General features: G+C 43.1%; 1 protein-coding gene across 7 annotated transcripts in view; it reads right to left on the bottom strand.

Moving 5' to 3' along the window:
• The window catches only part of TPCN2 (two pore segment channel 2), a 54,477-nt gene that overhangs the window by 22,315 nt on the left and 12,347 nt on the right, over positions 1-19,815 (bottom strand). For 5 of the 7 annotated variants that reach the window (XM_037899979.2, XM_037899978.2, XM_037899980.2 and 2 more), the window contains exons 5-12: positions 18,626-18,742; positions 14,747-14,853; positions 11,644-11,716; positions 10,556-10,655; positions 10,076-10,141; positions 8,929-8,993; positions 4,043-4,140; positions 3,562-3,643 (exon numbers count right to left, since the gene is read on the bottom strand). In XM_037899979.2, the coding sequence (XP_037755907.1) occupies positions 3,562-3,643; positions 4,043-4,140; positions 8,929-8,993; positions 10,076-10,141; positions 10,556-10,655; positions 11,644-11,716; positions 14,747-14,853; positions 18,626-18,742 (708 nt within the window). The remainder of the gene's footprint in view (positions 1-3,561; positions 3,644-4,042; positions 4,141-8,928; positions 8,994-10,075; positions 10,142-10,555; positions 10,656-11,643; positions 11,717-14,746; positions 14,854-18,625; positions 18,743-19,815) is intronic. The other 2 variants (XM_037899983.2, XM_043548609.1) reach the window with 2 other exon arrangements.

Below are 19,815 nucleotides of genomic sequence, written 5' to 3'. Positions count from 1 at the left end.
CCCCTCGTCCCTGTCAGAAGCTGCAGGACGGCAGGGCAAGCCCCCATGCCCGACCTGCTCTTCAGCAGTAATGCCGGGCAGGCAGGAAGGGAGAAGCCCTAGCACCCCGACCCTGGTCCCCTGCAGAAGCGCGGGGGGGGGGGGTGGTAAAAGAAGCCCCAGCACCCAGACCCCCGCTGCGGCCCTGAGACTGGAGGAGCTCTCACTCCCTGCTGCAGTCCCCATGCCGTGGCGTGAGGACTGGTCTTGTGGCCACAGTGCGGGGGGGGGGGGGGGGGGGGGGGGGAGGGGGGAAGAAAGGAGCAAAAGGGGTTGCGGGACTGCAGTGCGGAGGGCAGAAGGGGTGGGGCTATTGGCGGGGCCACAGGCAGAATGGGCAGAACAAGAGTGGAGCCGCAGATAGAAGGGGTAGGGAGGGGCCCCCCACTGAGGGATGGATTAATTATGACAACGGGAGAGCTCTCTCAGGGGGTGCAGGTGGTGTGCAGGGTACGGCAGGGGCTAAGGGCAGGGAGTTGGGGTGTGGGGTGCAGGAGGGATGAGGGGTGTAGCAGGGCGCTCAGGGCAGGGAGTTGGAGTAGAGGGTGCAGGAGGGGTTCGGGGTGCGGGCTCCGGCCCGGCGCCATTTACCGAGAGCGGCTCCAGGGTGGCAGCGGCGCACACCGGAGCCAGGGAAGGCTCCCTGCCTGCCCTGGCCCAGCTCCACTCTGCTCCGCTCCAGGAAGCGGCCAGAACCACGTCCTTGGAGGGGGGGGGGGGGGGAGGAGAAGCTCCGTGTGCTGCTCTTGCCGCTCCTCCAGGTACCTCCCCCGAAGGTCCCATTGGCCGCAGTTCCCTGTTCCTGGCCAATGGGAGATGTTGGGGGGGGGGGGGTGCCTGGAAGCAACAGCAACACACAGAGAGCCCTCTGACCCCCCCGCCCGGGTCCGCAGGGACATGGTTCCGGCCACTTCAGGGAGTGGCACGGGGCTCGCGGCGCCACGGGGGGCAATCCCACTGGCCAGATCCGGCCCATGGGCTGTAGTTTGCCCACCCCTAGCCTGGAGGTAGGCAGAGGGGTGGATGCGGCCCGCAGGCCGTGTGTTTGAGACCCCTGGTCTAAGCCATAAGACTGAGGTCTCCAGGTTTACCCTGGAATTCTCATGGAAGAACTTGAACAGACTATTCCTGGACTGCCTATTGGACTATAACCCTCTAAATTGATTCCAGAAAGACTTTTACAACTCAGCAGCCTCACCATCTCTGGTATGAAACTGACCTAAGGACTTTACATATATCTGTATGTATATTGATCTTTTAACCACTGCAACTCTCTTCTTTCTTTTTCCTTTTATTTTTAAATCTTTAGTCTTTTAGTTACTAAAGGACTGGCATTTGCATGAATACTGGATAAGATCTGAGACTCATACTGACCTGGGGATAAGTGTCCCGTCCTTTGGGATTGGTGAACATCACATAGGGCGAATCAGGCTTTCAGTAAACCCTCACTATATTAGACTTGCCTGTCTAAATGGGGACCAAGGGCTGGACTGCTTAAAGGGGACTGTATACAGCTTCTTGTTAACCAATGTGGTGTTACAGAAGCTGTTTTATTACTGGCTTGGTGAATCTAATTATAGAATAAACCACCAGTTTTGGGGATTGTCTGCCCTATTCCTTGCAGTCTGCCCATTCTCAGCATGGCCCATCCAGGCACCCAGTCACAAAAGCATTACCAGGTAACATTGTTAAGGATGTTGTGACAATGCCTATGACAGAATACATGCACTGCTGGTTTGTTAAGACCATCCCTGGATCAGAGTTTACGTCTTCCACTCTTAAAAAATGGCATTTGAACTGTGACAAAAGTCAGGCAGGGAGTAGATTTTTACTTTACAGAGTAGATTTTCAACTTCATTGCTTAACTTAAGCCTCCAACAAGCCTTACTAATGCCAAAAAGGAGCTAACCATGGGCATGCTATCACCTATAGTTTAGCCCTGGTTTTCCTTAGAAATGGGCATTTCAAATGCTAGAAGAAAATACTGTAGAAAGCCATGTTCTAGCACATCTAGGTTTGCTCTTCTCCTAGAGCTAAAATGTGCTTTGAGGCATTCAGATGAGCAAGTCTGACACTAGGACAGTGTCATTACTTTCACTGACCCATCATTATCTTTCACTGACCTTTGCTTTCTCTGTCCCTTCACATGGGAGAGACAACACTAACTCCTCCCTCCCTGCCCACTACGCTGAAGAGCGCGTAACTGTAAAAGAGCGGACTCACCCCTGCGGCACCTCCTGCTGGTCGTCCTTGGGAATTAGCTCTTTTCCAGACTGGAGCGCCCTCTGCAGGCTGGTGATCTGCACAGCTCTGGCCCCCGTGTCCCTCACAGACCCCGGTGCCCCTTTCTCTGGGGTTCTGCCCCCTGGCAGTACCCCCACACTCTGCCTCTGGGTCTCCCCTTCCTGGGGAACCCCCAACCCACTATCCCCACCTTGCCTCAGTCTGGGCTATTGCCAGTCATCACCAAGCCCCCGCTTCCTGGGGCAGACTGCAGTGTAAAGATCACTCATCATAGGCAAGAGAGTTCAGACCTGTTGCCTTCCTCTAACTCCCAGTACCTCTAATGGGCCTTGGACCAGGCCCTACAGCCTGGGGAGTTGCCAGCCTGGAGCATCGCCGCTCAGCCTGCTCCTTCCCCAGCACTGCACCACCCTCAGTACCCTGTCAGGCAGGAGCCAGGCCCTGCTCTCTCCCAGCCTGGAGAGAGACTCCTTGGGCCTCTGGCTCACAGCCTTTTTATACAGGCCAGCTGGGGCCTGATTGGGGCATGGCCCAGCTGCAGCTGCTTCCCCAATCAGCCATCCCCAGCCACAGCCCTCTCCAGGGCTGCTTTTAACCCCTTCTGTTTTAGGAGCAGTGTAGCCACCCCGCTGCAGTAACCCTAACATCTGGTCATGGCTTCAGAGAAGATTTGAGAGCCACATTACACTGAGAATCATCTGCTCAACTGGTCTAGTTACCATTTTTACCCAGCTGCCCTTTTCCATTATAAAATCCTAAAAAACTGATATTATAAGACAGGGTTTTAAAAAAAGAATTTGCAACAAAAATGTTTAATGAAAACAAAATAGACCAACACTAAGAAGTGACTGAATGGCTCTGGGGGGATATAATGAGAAATGATGCCTTCTACCCTCAGTCACTGGTTCAAATCGAGTTTGCCAGTAGTGACCAAAAGTTGTTTTTATCAGACAGCTGCTCACTAACCTATTAGAGAAATGAGTCTGGTGGTCCAAGACCAGCTGAGAGCAGGCTGGACACACACCGTTTCCACAACACCATTCAGAGTTTCAGCAAGAAGGCCAAGAAATAAATGGTCTTGCAGCCTGACCTGACCTCTGCTCTCACACTCAGAGGGGATTCCGATATTGGCAGGGCAGTGGGAAGAAGCTTCTGTTGATATGACCATTCTCAGACCTGCTCTGTGGTTAAACAGAAGACTTCAGTCTCCAGGGCTATCAGGCCAGAATCTTTAACAAGCACAGACATGAATGTAATCAAACAAAATCAGATTCCTACCCTCAAGATAGCTTGCTTGCAGCAAAAATCCATTTCAACTTTTTGAAGCACTTGTAGTAAGGTATTAGCATTGACACACAATCTGTTTAAAAATAAAATTAAAAAAAAAAAAAAAAGACAATTAACTCTGACAGACATCCTGAAACATAATCTGTCTCTCCTGCCTCTCATGAAGGCACCATCAAACTGCTGCTCTTAACTCCAGCCCAGTGCTTATTTGTTAAAGCAATTACAACAGATACGGAAGATTAGGTGTGAAAGCAAGAACCAGCTTCCATCCTCCCCCACCTATAATACAGACACAAATGAGAGCCTCAGAACTGTGTTTAAATGATATGGCTATAATATAATAGGGGGCAGGAGAGGAGGCAGCAGGAAAAACAACCCATTAAATAAACAGATGGAGCAGTAACAGACAACTGGAGGAAAAATACTGCTCTCTTCCCTGACAGCAACATACACTGTGGCATTCTTCACTTACTCATTTGTACTGACAGGACGCTCTTTCAGTGAGCACAGCACTTCGAATGCAGCCCGGATTCCTAAACGTCTCCTCAAGAGCGAGGACTGAACCGATTTCTATACAGTGAAAACAACACAGAGGAGAGAAGTTACCTTTCAGTAGCTATTACAGAGGCAACTCATGTAGCTGAAGTGAAGAGTGGCCTGAGTCATTGCCCATCTCAAACCAAAGCAAACTGCAAGCCTCAACAAGAGCCATTTCAGTTCAGTTAAGGGTTTCAGGAAGGGCAGGTCACCCACTCTCTGCCAATTCCCCCACCACTAGCCACCAGCAGTCCATCTACAGGGTCCAACTGTATATTTGCTCTGCAGTTGAAAGAGTAACTTTAAAAAGTTTCAGAGGCTGAGATCAGTGGAGTCCAAGAGAAGACATATTGTTAGGAGAGAGCAAGACGACATACGAGTCCTGCTATTGCTAGGAGAGAGCAAGAAGACAGGGTATAGAGGAGAAGAATGCCACCCAATCTCCCCACAGGACCAAGACTTCTGGCCAGAGAACACACTGGCCTTCTGGCATTCCCAGAAATCATGGATGGTTTTGGAGATTTCCTACCCCCTCTTCCTTGGGATAGGGCAGTAAAAGTAAAAGGGAGAGAAAATGGGGGACCGTCTGAGTTCACATAAACGTCCAGGGCCTGATTTTCAAGCCCTGGCCTCCATTGGTGTGAGCACACTTTCGGGGGAACTAACCCAAGAATGTGCAGGTGATGAGTTGTATTAGAGTATCCAAAAGCATAAATGTGCTCCACCATCCATGTAGAAGAGCAGGGTCAGTTAAGATCCCACAAAAAGCAGGGCCCCAGCCATTTTTGTCTTATCTGTACTTTTTTACATAAGACTTTTTCACACGAGTGACCATCACGGTCAGTGCGTGCATCTCTCCACTATCTTTCTGCAGGCCAAACTGCGACAGGTGGGGAGTGGTGAGCAGGAAAGGAATATGCATGGTATTTCCCCACTTTTTGTATCTGTCACATTCACAGACCCCTTCCCGCACGGAAAGCCCAAGACTGCTCCCCAAAGAGCGCACATTGCCTCCAAAGGGGTGTGGGAGCCTGGGAGCAACATCCCCTCTGTACAGGTTCCTGGAGCGAGCGGGGTATCGCAGGGAGTATACTGCACTCCACAAGGGGCAAAGAAGCAGAAACATTCCCACTGTGCACTTCTGAGCTCCAGGAAGAATTCAGCAGGGCTATGTCTAAATGATAGGATTGTGCCTGTGGGAGGAGAGATCATGATCTGAGGAAGAAATATCGAGGAAGCATGGGCAATACAATGGCCCGCTCAATCACCTCGTATAAAGAGGCACTCACCTTACATGGGAACTCCTCCTGCAGTTATAAAGAAAAATAACTGAGAGGGTGGGTAGGGGAAAGAGGAAGCAGAATGCATGCTGTGGGAGATTCCAAGAACTGATCTTAGTCACTTCCAGCCTGTGATTTCTTGTTCATTCTTCCTTCTCCTCAACCCCACAGTGCCCACTTAGCGTATTCTTAATTAATGGCCTAGAATTGGCAGCCTCTTTCCCCCTAAAAGAGTAATATACATCAAAATACAATAAATCAGTCCCAGGAGAAGCTCTTCTATAGTAACGAAAGCAAGGACCCAGGTTAATTCAGAGACACAGGAAAACCCATCTTCCAAGATCTATGCTCAAGAAGGTGGTGGTAGCTGTTTTAAGTATGGCTGTAGATTAATCGCAGCTAACTCACGCGATTAACTCAAAAAAATTAATTGCGATTCATCGCAGTTTTAAATCGCACTGTTAAATAATAGAATGCCAATTGAAATTTATTAAATATTTTGGGTGCTTTTCTACATTTTAATATATATTGTATTCTGTGTTGCAACTGAAATCAAAGTGTGTATTATTTTTGATTACAAATATTTTCACTGTAAAAATGATAAAAGGAATAGTATTTTTCAATTCACCTCCTATGAGTACTGTAGTGCAATCTCTGTCATGAAAGAACTTACAAATGTAAATTTTTTTTTGTTACATAACTGCACTCAAAAACAAAACAATGTAAAACTTCAGAGCCTACAAGTCCACTAAGTCCTACCTCTTATTCAGCCAATCACTAAAACAAACAAGTTTGTTTACATTTACAGGAGATAATGCTGCCCTCTTCTTATTTACAATGTCATCAGAAAGTGAGAACAGGCATTTGCATGGCACTTCTGTAGCTGGCATTGCAAGGTACTTATGTGCCAGATATGATAAAGATTCATATACCCCTTCATGTTTTGGGTACCATTCCAGAGGACATGCTTCCATGCTGATGACGACCGTTAAAAAAAAAATAACGCGTTAATTAAATTTGTGACTGAACTCCTTGGGGGAGAATTGTATGTCCCCTGCTCAGTTTTACCCACATCCTGCCATATATTTCATGTTATAGCAGTCTCAGATGATGACCCAGCATGTGCTGTTCATTTTAAGAACACTTTCACTGCAGATTTCACAAAATGCAAAGAAGGTACCAATGTGAGATTTCTAAAAATAGCTACAGCACTTGACCCAAGGTTTAAGAATCTGAAGTGTCTTCCAAAATATCAGCAGGATGAGGTGTGGAGCATGCTTTCAGAAGTCGTAAAAGAGCAACATTTCGATGCAGAAACTACAGAACCCGAACCACCAAAAAAGAAAATCAACTTTCTGCTGATGGCATCTGACTCAGATAATGAAAATCAACATGCGTCGGTCCACACTGCTTTGGACTGTCAACGCACACAACACATCATCAGCATGGATGCATGTCCCCTGGAATGGTGGTTGAAGCATGAAAGGACACATGAATCTTTAATGCATCTGGCACGTAAAAATCTTGCAACATCAGGTGACATTGTAAAGAAGAAGTGGGCACCATTGTCTCCTGCAAATGTAAACAAAACTTGTTTGTCTGAGTGATTGGCTGAACAAGAAGTAGGACTGAGTGGACTTGCAGGCTCTGAAGTGTTACATTGTTTTATTCTTGAATGCAGGTTTTTTGTACATAATTTTACATTTGTAAGTTCAACTTTCATGACTGCACTACAGTACTTGTATTAGGTGAATTAAAAAAAACAGTATTTTTCACAGTACAAGTACTTGTAATAAATATAAAGTGAGCACTGTATACTTTGTATTGTGTTGTAATTGAAATCAATATATTTGAAAATGTAGAAAACATCCAAAAATATTTAAATTAATGGTATTCTTTTATTAACAGTGCGATTAATCGCGATTAATTTTTTTAATCGCTTGACAGCCCTAGTTTTAAGATAAGGTAAGAACTTCTCTCTCCAATGTTGAACAGTCCCAAGACTACCTATGTTGCAAATCAGGCATCCTCACTTACTGTTGGAAGTTATTCAGCTGGAAAGGCAATGAGTGTAAAAACCCATGTACAATCCTGTTTGAGGGACAGCCTTTCCCAATTCCTCTCACCGACTCACTCTTACCCATAGCTCTCTCTCAGCCTACCAAGGACCAGATGTGGTACAATGTGCAAGAGACTCAAAAATCAGGGACGCTAACATGTCAAATGCTGTGGGATTCATTCCTTTATAGTGTTAACCTCTTCCCGTATCCACCGTTTCATGATTTTTCATTTCTGAAGTAGCACTCACAGCACTTCTGCTGAAGCGATCCAAGCTCACCTCCACTGGAGGGCAACACTGACACACATAAGGTAAAGCTCGTCTGGGCAGGAGACAAAGCATGCTCAGCGGTCAGTCCAAGACTGTGCAACAAACTCCCCCAGGAGCTAAGGACCATTACAAGTCTCACTATCTCCTGCTCCATGGGCAAGGCATGTTTCTTTGACCTGCCTTCTCCAATATAAACACTGAGCAGCATGTACATTTTAAAGCAAACCAAAACAAAGCACTACACTGAACACACAACTCTCTCCTAGAGGAGAGGATAAGAGAGAACAATCCCCACGTTGCTTAATGCACTACTGAAAGGTACTCAGGTACTATGGGGCAGAGGAGTTAAAGTATACGACTGATTCTTTATATGTCATAGACTCCTTTTATTTGAATTTCAGTATCCATGGATATATCTGCAGCTCAGGCAGTAACTTGCTTTAACACCTCCCCCACCCAAATGAATAAATGGTGGCAAAGGGGGAATGAAGATTCAGCAACAAGCCAGAGTAATGTCTCCTTCTAATTTACTGGCTAGTCACTTCCATGGAACTCAAGTTCTGCAGCAAGTTCAGTGGTTTGCACTTTAAATTACAGCACATGCCACAATACGGTCTAAGTATAAAATAAAAATAAAACGGAGAGAAAAGGTTCTTTTTACAGGCAGAAGTTATAGCAACACGATTTGTAGCGAGGACCAGTCACCACTTCTGACTTGAGGATTTCACATGCTGTACCATGCAGGAGGAATATATAACAGTGATTTTTTTATTATTGTTATTTTTATCTATTAAAATAGCACCTAAATGCCCCAACCGAGAGATGGGACCTATTGTGCTAGGTACCATAAACAGTAATACACCTAGGCCTGAGCCACATAGTTTTTGTTCTGATATAGCTATTTTGGTTGGGGTGTAGATTTTTTACAACAGTTAAATCAGTACAAATTCTAGTGCAAGAACACAATTAAACTGGGTTATAGCTTACTCCACTTCCGTTACAGGAAGAAGGTATACTAGTATAAACGCCTTTATACTATTGTAACTGTGTCCCCAATCAAAGAGGTTGTGCCGCTTTGACAATACAAGGTAATTTCAAACTCCACTCCCATGCATTTCAGACTTAGAGTTATCTTGAGAAGCTGTATGTTTATGGCTCACCAATAGCATGATTAGCACATATCAGCACACAAAAAAGGCATGTTTTACTCACCAGAAGGTATCCTCGAAACTGATTGTATATTATCGCTGTCAGCAAGTTCATCAGAAACAAGTTTCCTTAAAGAAAAGAAATACATATAGTGAGATCCGCTGGACATTTAGTTCACTTTCTTTGAATCATATCATGTTTGCCTGACTAAGCCACACAATGAATAATTTGGACCTAAAAGAGTCATTTTTGGTGAAATAACAGTCCTATAGGATTTGAATATTGCTAACTCATAAAACAGGATCTATTACAACACTTTTACAATAGCCACTAAGAGAGAAATCAAACTTAACATTTCTATAGTTCACTCAAGTATATTCCTTAAGTAATAAGCAGAGCTATAACAGGAAGTCAGGTTTTAAAACAGAAGTATTTGTAAATGCAGAAACTAATGAAGACTTTTCAACTGAATAGAACTTTACATCTTAAAACTCTGATAGAAAAAAATAAGAATTAAATTACAACGTTTGTGTATGTTGCACAGTAAGCTGGTAAAGTGAATCTAAAATTCAACACAATTAGCTTCCTCACAACAAATATCTGATTCTTGCTCTCCCCACCAGCCCAACTAATACAATTTGCCAATAGTTTGTATGTATGGTTCTACATAAGTTTGAACTAACAACTGGTCATGGACTAACCTACCTAAAAATGAGTAAAATTGCTGTAAACATCTTTCATGAAAACTATACTTCAAGATACTTCAGAGAGGTAAATAAAACTGCAGCGTTTAAGTAAAAAGAAACACAAAGAAAGACTATTGTGGTTATAAATCCCAGAAAAAAATTAAAACAACAGCTTTTCCAAACTCCAATTCTAAGGTTCCTCTGTCAAGGTGTGGTAAAATGATTAACAAGTAACTTAGCACTCTACAGGCTAGTCTACACTAGAAGTGCTGCAGCTGTGCCACTGTAGCATGTCTGGTGAAGATGCTCTTTGTCGAAGGGAGAGCTCTAATAAAACCACCTCCACGAGAGATGTTAGCTATGTCAGTGGGAGAAGTTCTCGTGCCGATATAGCGCTGTCCACATCAGCACTTAGCTCGATGTAACTTATGTCACTTATTCACACCGCTGAGCGACATAAGTTATACCAACAAAAGTGGTAGTGTGTACAAACCCGAAGTTACTGAAGAGAACAGGTGACTTACCCAACACAGTGAAGAGTATGAAGAAGATAGAATAGGCTCGATTCTTAGAATATGCAGGAATCATCACTGTATAAAAGTTTTAAAACAACTGGGAGTTAGGAACGTTGTGTCTGAAAGAAACAAACACTTAAAATCCTGATCTAGTATCGGTAGAGACCAAGGGACAGATTATCTGGGGTAAATGTCATAGCTTAAATCAATGAAATTATGACAGTTTAAATTGTTTCAATGGGGGCAGAAGTTGGAGAAATCTTTAAAGGCTTTAAAGAGTTAAAAAGGACACAAATTTGGAGCAGTCCATGCAGTTTCCTCAGTAACTGCAGAAGGAGCCATTATACGGAAGAATAGTAAGAATATTTAGGATCATCTGATAGTGGTCAGGCAGTAAATTAAGGAGAGCAATGGAATCCATTCCATCAACTATTTTATATTGTTAATAGGAGAGAGGAGATGAGAATGACTTTGGAATGGATTGCTCACCGTCAGGGTTATTTGCAGTAGTCAGCAGCACCAGCAGTGAAGTCAGTGAATCTGGCAAATTGTGAAAATATCCCACCCATTCCTTGTCCTGCTGCTTATCCTAGACACAGAGATCCATATTTTTACCAAAGCAACACTAAGGTGTCAACAAGCCTCTATCTTGCCAGGGAAAATCAGTTAAGAATCACTCAAGAACACTTTTCACTGCTTGATACAATACAGACAGCCAAGTCTACCAAGCAAGGTGGAAGAGAGCTGTGAGAGTAGTGTAGAAAATGTAGGCAACTTATATGCAAGGTTCTAATACAATCAAATCAGTTATGCTGCTGTAGCGCCTTCAGGCAGACATCTGACTGATTAACAATCATTAAAACATAACAAAGAACAGTTAAAAACAAGCAAGATGTAGAAGTGTTAATACAGGATTTAGGTCTTCCTAAAGACTATGGACATGGAAGGGAAGATAGGTAGGTAGGTCGGTCGGTCAGTCAGTTGGTCTCTCTCTCTGTCTATATATATATATACACACACATACATGGCCCTGTTTCCATGTTGTGATTTTAGGGCCTTTACTACACTAGCCTTTCTGTTCCTACTTTAAAATTCTCACCTGTGCTAACACCAGCACAACTTTATCAATTGTAACACTGGAAGCTCCTGCATGGATAAGGCTGCTGGCATTTTTACCACCAGGATAGCTATAAACAGAACTAGGCAAAGGGATAAAAAAAAATGCAGTATGGAGGTTAGTGTAGTCACAGCTCAGAAATAAAGACAAAGTTCAGTTTTGGAGACATAGCATTTAGAGACGGAGAAAGAAGAGACTGTAAAACTGGTTTGGAAATGACCTTCCAATGCATTCTTAAATATATAGTGCAGTAATCATTAGATTGAGTACGTTTTGTAATTCAGTTTCTAAAACCAACCCTCCTGTAAGAGATTATAAATCCATCCCAAGAGTTCTGGCAAAGAAGGCTGGGGAACGGGTTTCTCTGGCTTAGTCATACAACCAACATATGCAACAGCCACTCAGGCCAGAAAAAACAATATTGGGATTTGTCACAGCATAAATGTTAGTTATTAGTTACCTTTGATCGAGCAAACAGCAGCATACCAAACATGGTAAAGAGACACAAGTGAACAGCTAGCAGCAGAACAACACTATCAGAGAGAAAATATATATGTCGACATCAGTTTTTTGCTGAAACACAAGAGGATGCAGTCCTAAACAAAAACAATGTTTTTAAAAAAAGCTAGAGCAAAGTAGTTAAACAAATCATACAGGCCTTATTTGGAACAGCATCCCAATTCAGGACCCGTAAGCATGTGTCATTGACTTTAATCAAAACTGACTGCAGGACTGAAGTCAATGGGACTTAAGTATGCATCTAAATGCTTTCCAAAATCAGGGCCATAGTCTTCTGTCACCGAATTATGAGGATTGTTTCTATAGCATTAGGCCTTATGACCTCCTTTGGCAAAAATATATAGTCTTAGTGGGTTTGTATAGATCTTTGATTCTAAGATTAATATGCCCTGTCTGAATCAAAGAGATGTGACGGGATATAGCAAAGTCTATATACCATACACATGCATGTGCAGGAACAAGTCTCTTTAAAAAAGCATCATGCTGTGTGATTGCACCCCTTACTTTGATTTCTAGTTAAAGGCTTCTAATAAGAACATACGAATCAATATCTGTACTGCTAACGCTCCCCCAAGAATGAAAATACTGAAGTAAAGCACCCTGCAATAAATGTATCAAAGGAGAAGGTAGCCTAATGGTTTGAGTTCATAATTGGGACCCAAGAATTCCCTATGTTCTACTCACAGCTCTGAAACAGATTCTCTCAGGGGTCCTGGACAAGTCACTTAACCAGTTGATGTCTGATTCCCCTAATGCAAGGGGGTTATGAGGATTAATGTATATAGTTGTGACGCATGGCTAGAAAGGGTTAAACATCCTGCAAAATAAATAACCCTCAAAAGACACGTGGGGAGATAATGTTTGTGTTTTTGTGTATTTACATATGTATCAGTTAGGGTCAACAATGTAATCAACAGTCCCTGTCTATGATGTATTCTGATATCATTTAAATGAATTGTAAACATGGGATATCTCGGTATTCATCTCTCTTTGAAAAGTACTGTGAATGGTGGAGGAACAAGCAAATGGCCTTATGTTAATTCATATAGCTAAGTACTGGTGATGGACCTCCTTCAAAGTCATCCTAATTACCTTTTGTTCCCCGAAGAACTCCCAACTTGTCAAAGAGGACATGAAATTGTATAAAAGATCCTTGGGTCCTGATTCTGTCATCTCAGATCTGCATAAGCTTCTTCGGGGGAAGTTTAAGTTGCAAGATTGAGGTCCCAGTTATGCTGGTATGCCCTGAATATGAGATTTGGACATTGGACTATGACCTATGAACTGAATTCTAAAGGAACTCTTTGCAACTACAAAGCTCACCATCCCTGCTGTGAATCTGAACCTCAATGAGTTGAACTCATGTCTGTATGTATACTGATCTTTTAACCATACTCTCTCTCTTTTGTTTTTTAGTAAATTTTAGTTTAGTTAATAAGAATTGGCTGTAGCGTGTATTTGGGTAAGATCTGAAACATTCATTAACCTAGGAGGTAATGTGTCCGGTACTTTGGGATTGGTAGAACCTTTTCTTTTATATGATGAAATAAGATTTACAGAAATTTTCATCATATTTGACGTGGGTACCTGGATGGAGACCAGAGGCTGGATCACTTTAAGGGAACTGTGTTGTCTGGACTTCTGAGTAACCCATAAGGTAATAAAGAAGCTGTTTTATGCTGGCTTGGTAAATCTAAGTATTGGAATAGCCACCAGCTTTATGGGGATTGTCTGTCCCATTCTTTCCATTTCCCTCTAATTGAGTGACCACAGCTGGCTCCCCATTAGGACCCCAGGCACAATAGTACTTTCAATATAAAAAGATCTGTATGAGTACCAAGTATTATATAAAAATGTGAGAGACAAACACGTTCACTTGCACAAATCATCACTACTGCTACTTGTTTTATAGGCACCACATGCTTGCTGGCAAGACTTAAAATAGACAAGTGATCTGATACTGAGAAGTGATCATACCCACAACTCTCAGGATAAGAAACACAATCACCAGGCCTCAAGCTCTCAGAAAGGAAGTGAAACTTTGAGAACCTTTGGCCATTGTGATGGGAAGCATAGTAACATGCATATTTAAAACAAGCAACCAACCTAACGAACCCTAAAAGCCTACCAAAACAAAACACTCCATTGCTCATGCCTCTCCCCCAGGAAGAGGAAGAGAAAACAAACAACACATGACAGTTGCAGATTTAGGCCTTGTCTACACTACAAAATTAAGGCGACCTAAGATGGGTCGACGTACAGCAACTGCAGTAATTACTGCAATGGTTCATGTCCACTCTACACCCCCTCTGTTGGTGGTGCATGTCCTCACCAGGAGCGCTTCCATCGACTTAACTGTGTGGGGCACTGTGGGGCACTGAAAGCTGGAGCACACACACACCCTTGCCAGGGTAAAGGTTCCAACTATGACCCCCATGCAGGGCTGACAGCTGGGACTGTTAACCCTGGGGTAGGGGGGCTCCAGCTGTAAGCCATGTGCGGGGCTGATAGCCAACACGCAAAGTAAGTAACACAGTGTCTACACAGACACTGCGTCACCCTAACTACATCAACCTAAGCACTACGCCCCTCGCGGAGGTAGAGCTATTAGGTCGGTGTAGTGGGTGACTTAAATCAGCGGGAGCAACGTTGTAGTGTAGACACCTACAGAGTTAGGTCGACCTAACTCTGTAGTGTAGACCAACCCCTAGTCACATAACTTAATGCACTACTGGAAGGCACTCAAATACTAAGTTGATGAGCGCAGTATGAGAAACTATACAGAACAGAATTAGCTCACCTCACCACTAGGGTAACATTTAAGTTACTGCATAGATAATTTTCCCAGCTATAGGTAGGCCACAGCCCGCTCCTGTAAGGGATTTTCTTTCATCCGCTCAGTGGCTAATCATTTACCTAGCTGGTCTCTCTCAACATAGAACCTGTCCAGACTCCACACTCCCAGAATAATGAGACTACCTAAAAGGCATGTTCAGGTACAAGGCTGCAACAGATCTGAGGGAAATTACTGTGCTGTTACCTACCTTGCCATTTCTGGCAGAGTGCTGTTGATGCATTTTAATGTCTTTTTCATCATAGAGGAGTTCTGAAGGAGAAAGAAGGGCCGGAGAATTCGTCTTATTCTCACAGTCTGTGAAAATAAAATAGTGGATTTGGTATTGAGCCCTACGAAGTTTCACACAGCAGACACCACTAATTTTTTAGCCATTTTTGTCAGAAAAGATGAAGAAAAAGATGGGTTTCCAGAAATGATGACACTTCATAAAAGGAATTATTATGCAACAGCTAAACCCAGTCCAAAGTTCAGACAATAACTGAAGGCAATTAGAATACTTTGTACTTCTAAAGCCCCTTGTACACAAGGATCTCAGTGTGTTTTACAAACACTCATGAATTAGTCTTCCATCATCTTGCAAGGCACCTATTGATCATTTGTTTCATTTTACAGCCAGGTAAACTGAGGCTCACAAAGGTTAAGGGTGGAATTTTCAAAGCAGCTAATACATAACCTGCTCCAGGACACAGAGTGAATCAGAGGCTGAGCATGCCATTACCCTGGATTCTTGACTCAGTCCCTTGTTCTAACCATTAGTTGTCAAACCCTTACCAAGTATATGATTTTGCAAAGCTTTATTCTGCAAGCAAAAGGCAACTTGTATTGCACACAGGGGAAAGCAACTTACAAAAATCTAGTGTTTTTTTTTTAAATCAGCCTTTATGTAAATATTTTTTTAAACAAATTCTTTAATTTTTTTAAAGTGATCCTCAAAAGGGAAAATAGTTTTGTCATTTGATTTTTTTTTTTTATTATATATGAACACAGTAACTTTTCATGCTGTATTTATCTTTTACTTCCGCTTCCCCTCTCCCCTTCAGACCTTTTTTAGATTAGAAATATAAAGTCTTTACTTCTCTGATTTTGCTGAAGGACTCCTTAGGCCACTGAAAAATCATCAGGATCACTACAAGGATGAGGGATGGAGGTAAACGTACCATTTTAGACACACACGGTTTTCTTTAGTTTACAGACAGTTGGGTCCAGGATTTGCACATTAGGGTGCATCGGGTTTTCCCAGAAAGCTTTTCTATACACAAAAACTATACCATTTTAACTATACCTATATAGTGAAAGTAGTACAAGCCCACCACCACCGAAGATTGGATGCAGCTATATTGGTATAAAGGAGCTTATCCCAGTATAGCTCATTCCCATAAAAGGAGAAGAATAGGTTATAATACGATAGAGCACTACCGTGCAGATTTAACTCTTTCAGTAGAAAAATCACAAAATGTACAAAAACTATGTACAGACCAGGCCTAAATATTAACAATGGTCTGGATTCAGAAGCAGTTGCTAGCCAATATAGAGGCTAACTTGCATTAACTTGATGCAGCAACAAAACACCCATTTACCTCATTCCCTCAACCAGGGTTTTGGTCTGATGCTTTTTTTGTTGTTATTATTATTGTATTTAAACCTGCTTCAAAAGTATGCAGCATTGGTACCAGGATATTAGCAAGACAAGGTGGATGAGGTAATATCTTTTATTGGACCAACTTCTGTTGGTGAGACACACAGAGCTCTTCTTCAGGTCTGGGAAACGTACTCCAAGGCTATGTCTACACTACACAGATTTTAGCAACATAGCTGTGCCACTAAAAGACGCGCAGGGTAGCTGCTGTTTGTCAGTAGGAAAGCGCTCTCCTGCCGACAAAGCGTTGTTCACACCAGCGCTTGTCATCAACTTTTGTCTTTCGGGGTGGTGGTGGTGGTGGTGGGTTTTTTTTTAAACACCTCTGAACGACAAAAGTTTTGTCTCTCACTTGCCAGTGTATACAAAGCCTGAGTGCCACAGCTAAATACAAGGTGGAACAGATTGTTTAGCATAAGTAGTTAACACGTATTTCAAGGGTCCATTCAAGATGAAGTAACCCGTCAACACCCCTCTTGTCACAGGAGGGGGCGGGGGGGCTGTTAGTGGGTTACAGATTGTTGTAATAAGCCATAATTCCAGTGTCTTTATTAAGTCCATTAAAAGAACGAGGAGTACTTGTGGCAGCTTAGAGACTAACAAATTTATTTGAGCCTAAGCTTTTGTGTGCTAAAGCCCACTTCATCAGATGCATGCAGTGGAAAATACAGTAGGAAGATATATATACAGAGAACATGAAAAAATGGGGGTTGCCATACCAACTCTAATGAGAGTAATCAATTAAGGTGAGCTATTATCAGCAAGAGGAAAAAAAAACTTTTTGTAGTGATAATCAGGATGGCCCATTTCAAACAGTTGACAAGAAGGTTGAGTAACAGTAGGGGGAAAATTAATTTCTAGTGTCTAGCAAAGTTATGAATTTAAGCTCCCAAGCTTGTCTTTTGAAAGTGTTGTGCAAGTTTCCTCTGAAGATGGGGTTTGATGAGTCAGATATAGAACTCACACACAAAAAATGATAAAGGACAAAAAACACTATCACCCACGGGTGAACACTCTTCACAGAACGATTACTCCATATCTGACCTCTCAATCCTCATAGTAAACTTGCACAACGTCTTCAAAAGAAGAGCTTTCATTCATAACTTTGCTAGACACTAGAAATCACAAACTTAATAAACACATTGGATTTATAGTTTACTATAACAATCTGTAACCCACTAATCCCCTCTTTTTTAGCCCTATGATTGCAGCTAACTGGCACTTCACCTTGGTCTCTTACAATATGGGTAAACTATTTATGCTAAACAATCTGTTCCATCTTGTATTTAGCTGTGACATTCTGATTACCTTTCCCAGACCTGAAGAAGAGCTCTGTGTAGCTCAAAAGCTTATCTCTTTCATGAAGACAAATTGGTCCAATAGAAGATATTACTTCACCCACCTTGTCTCTCAGGTAAAATATAAAAAAAGAAGCCAGCTGGGGAAGCAGGAGTGTTCTGCTGTATATGTAAGTTCAGCTGTTATGTCCATTCAACATTAAAAATTCTTTCTTTGCCACTGCACCAGTATCCTAGTCACTAAAATATGCATTACAAAATTGTGAGGCTAACAGTTTAACACTAACAGTGCCAACTGCATTCAACCCCTGGCTACTCCTGCAAATGACCTGAAGCAAGGTTTACATGCTTTGCTGGGAGTGGGTGAGTGATGTTTGACAATGGCTTTGGCACAGGAATCTGCATTAACACAAAATGCAAAACTCCAACCTCAGTCTCTTCCTGTACATTTGAATATTTTGTAATCACTGATTGATGATGATTCAGTGCGAGTGACTTACAGCCAGGGGAGCTGTTGCACAGTGGAGGAAGATGAGTGAAAAGCTAGGTTACTATCATTAGGATATGTGTGTTTAGAAGCATATCACAAGATTTTTGATCATATTGCTCTTGTAAAGTCACATGGTTAAAATTACTGCAACTCCCTCTGAAAACGCAAGATTTGGCACTATATTTATCTCGACATTTTGAAATGGAGGGTTGGCCATGGGCAGCTACCCTCCGTAAATCCTACACAGTTAAATCCAATGGAAAATTCTGTCCTCTCCCTCCTGCAAAATGAAATTTCTGCTAATGGCCAGATTCTTTTCTATTCCATTCAAATTATCACAAAGACTACTTATATTGGCAAAGCTTTATTTAATTTTACAGAAAGCATTACATCCTTTATTGAGAAACTCAAATTAAGAGTCCCTAAAGACTAGCTTTGCTACAGCAGGTGTTTCCTAATGTCTCATTATGCTCACTCCAGCAGCAAACACAAGACAATAAAAGCAAGACTCCCCACCCTGCACTGAAATTTTTAGGCACCACACAGTCCAGGCCCTCCTAACTGCCTTCCCTGCAGTAATTCCCTCCCTGCCACAAGCCCGCTGATAGTTTGGGGAGGGATGGAGGTAACAACTGTTCTTACCTCTGTACAAGAAAAGCTCAGTGACACAGTCCAGTCGATAATGGAAACCACCAGCGTCAGGATATAAGCCAGCAGCCATTTCGTTTTCCGAAATTCTTCCCAACCAATTAAATAACTCTGGAAGGCAAACAAAATTTAAACATCTGTTAAACCATAACAAGTTGAGTAGGGACTAAACTGAAAAGGAAACTGATCCAAATACACTGTCAAAGATGTGTTATTTTTAAGGGTATGTCTACACTGGCAGAGTTACAGCGCCGCTCAGAGAGCACTGAAGGGAAACTGCTGTTGTGTGTTCACGCTGTCAGTTGTCTGCACAATAGCAAGTTCACACTTGCGATGCTTGCAGCAGTATTCGGGGCGGTGCACTCTGGGCAGCTATCCCACAGAGCATCTCTTCCTCTTCTGCCACTAAGAGTTCTGGGAAGGCGGAGGGGTCGCAGGGCATCCTGGGTCCTGTCCCAATGCCCCGTGATGCATTGCTTCACATCCCAGCAATCCCTGTGCTTCCGTCCGCATTTGACACATTCTTTCAACAGTTTGTGTACTGCACGCTCTGCCTCTTCGGTCTGCAGGAATGGATCGCACACTGTTTATCAATATGCTGCTCACTCTCACTAACAGTAGTGAGATATCTTCCATAATGAACACAGCCTGTGGAAAATGTGGGGACAGGAATGATTATAAGGCCCCCCCCCCCCCCCCCCCCCCAGTGCTGGCTCTCCCCAAGAGCCACATGCCCCACGTACAGTATGGTCCTGGAACACTGATTTCCCCTGCCCCTACGGCAACTCTCCATTTTGGAAGTCTTGTGGCTCATGTGTGCTTGCCTGGGGTCAGCCAGTTAGTGACAGGTTTGTGAATAGTGGCCGTGTTTTAAATCAGTGGTCTGTGTGTTGTAAATAATACTGCTTCTGTAAAATGTTGCATTTTGGCTTCACAGATATGACCTGGGGAGCCCAGCCTCCCACTGTTATCGCCAGCTGAATGGCTGCGCAGAATTAGAAGTGGCCATGAAGAACTAAGGAGGACTTGCTGCATGATGTCATGAGGCACTCTAAAGCCGAAAAACAAGAATTGAAGGAGGGCAGGACAGAGAGAAGAGGGACAGAAAGGAGAACGCGGCACGCCAGAACGAAGCCACAGAGCAGCTCTTACACATTATGGAGCGCCAAGCAGACATGCTCCAG

This window comes from Chelonia mydas, chromosome 6 (genome assembly GCF_015237465.2).
Source record: "Chelonia mydas isolate rCheMyd1 chromosome 6, rCheMyd1.pri.v2, whole genome shotgun sequence".
Taxonomy (NCBI): Eukaryota; Metazoa; Chordata; order Testudines; family Cheloniidae; genus Chelonia; species Chelonia mydas.
The sequence above is the reverse complement of the archived record's forward strand: the minus strand, read 5'-3'. Positions and strand labels throughout refer to the sequence as shown.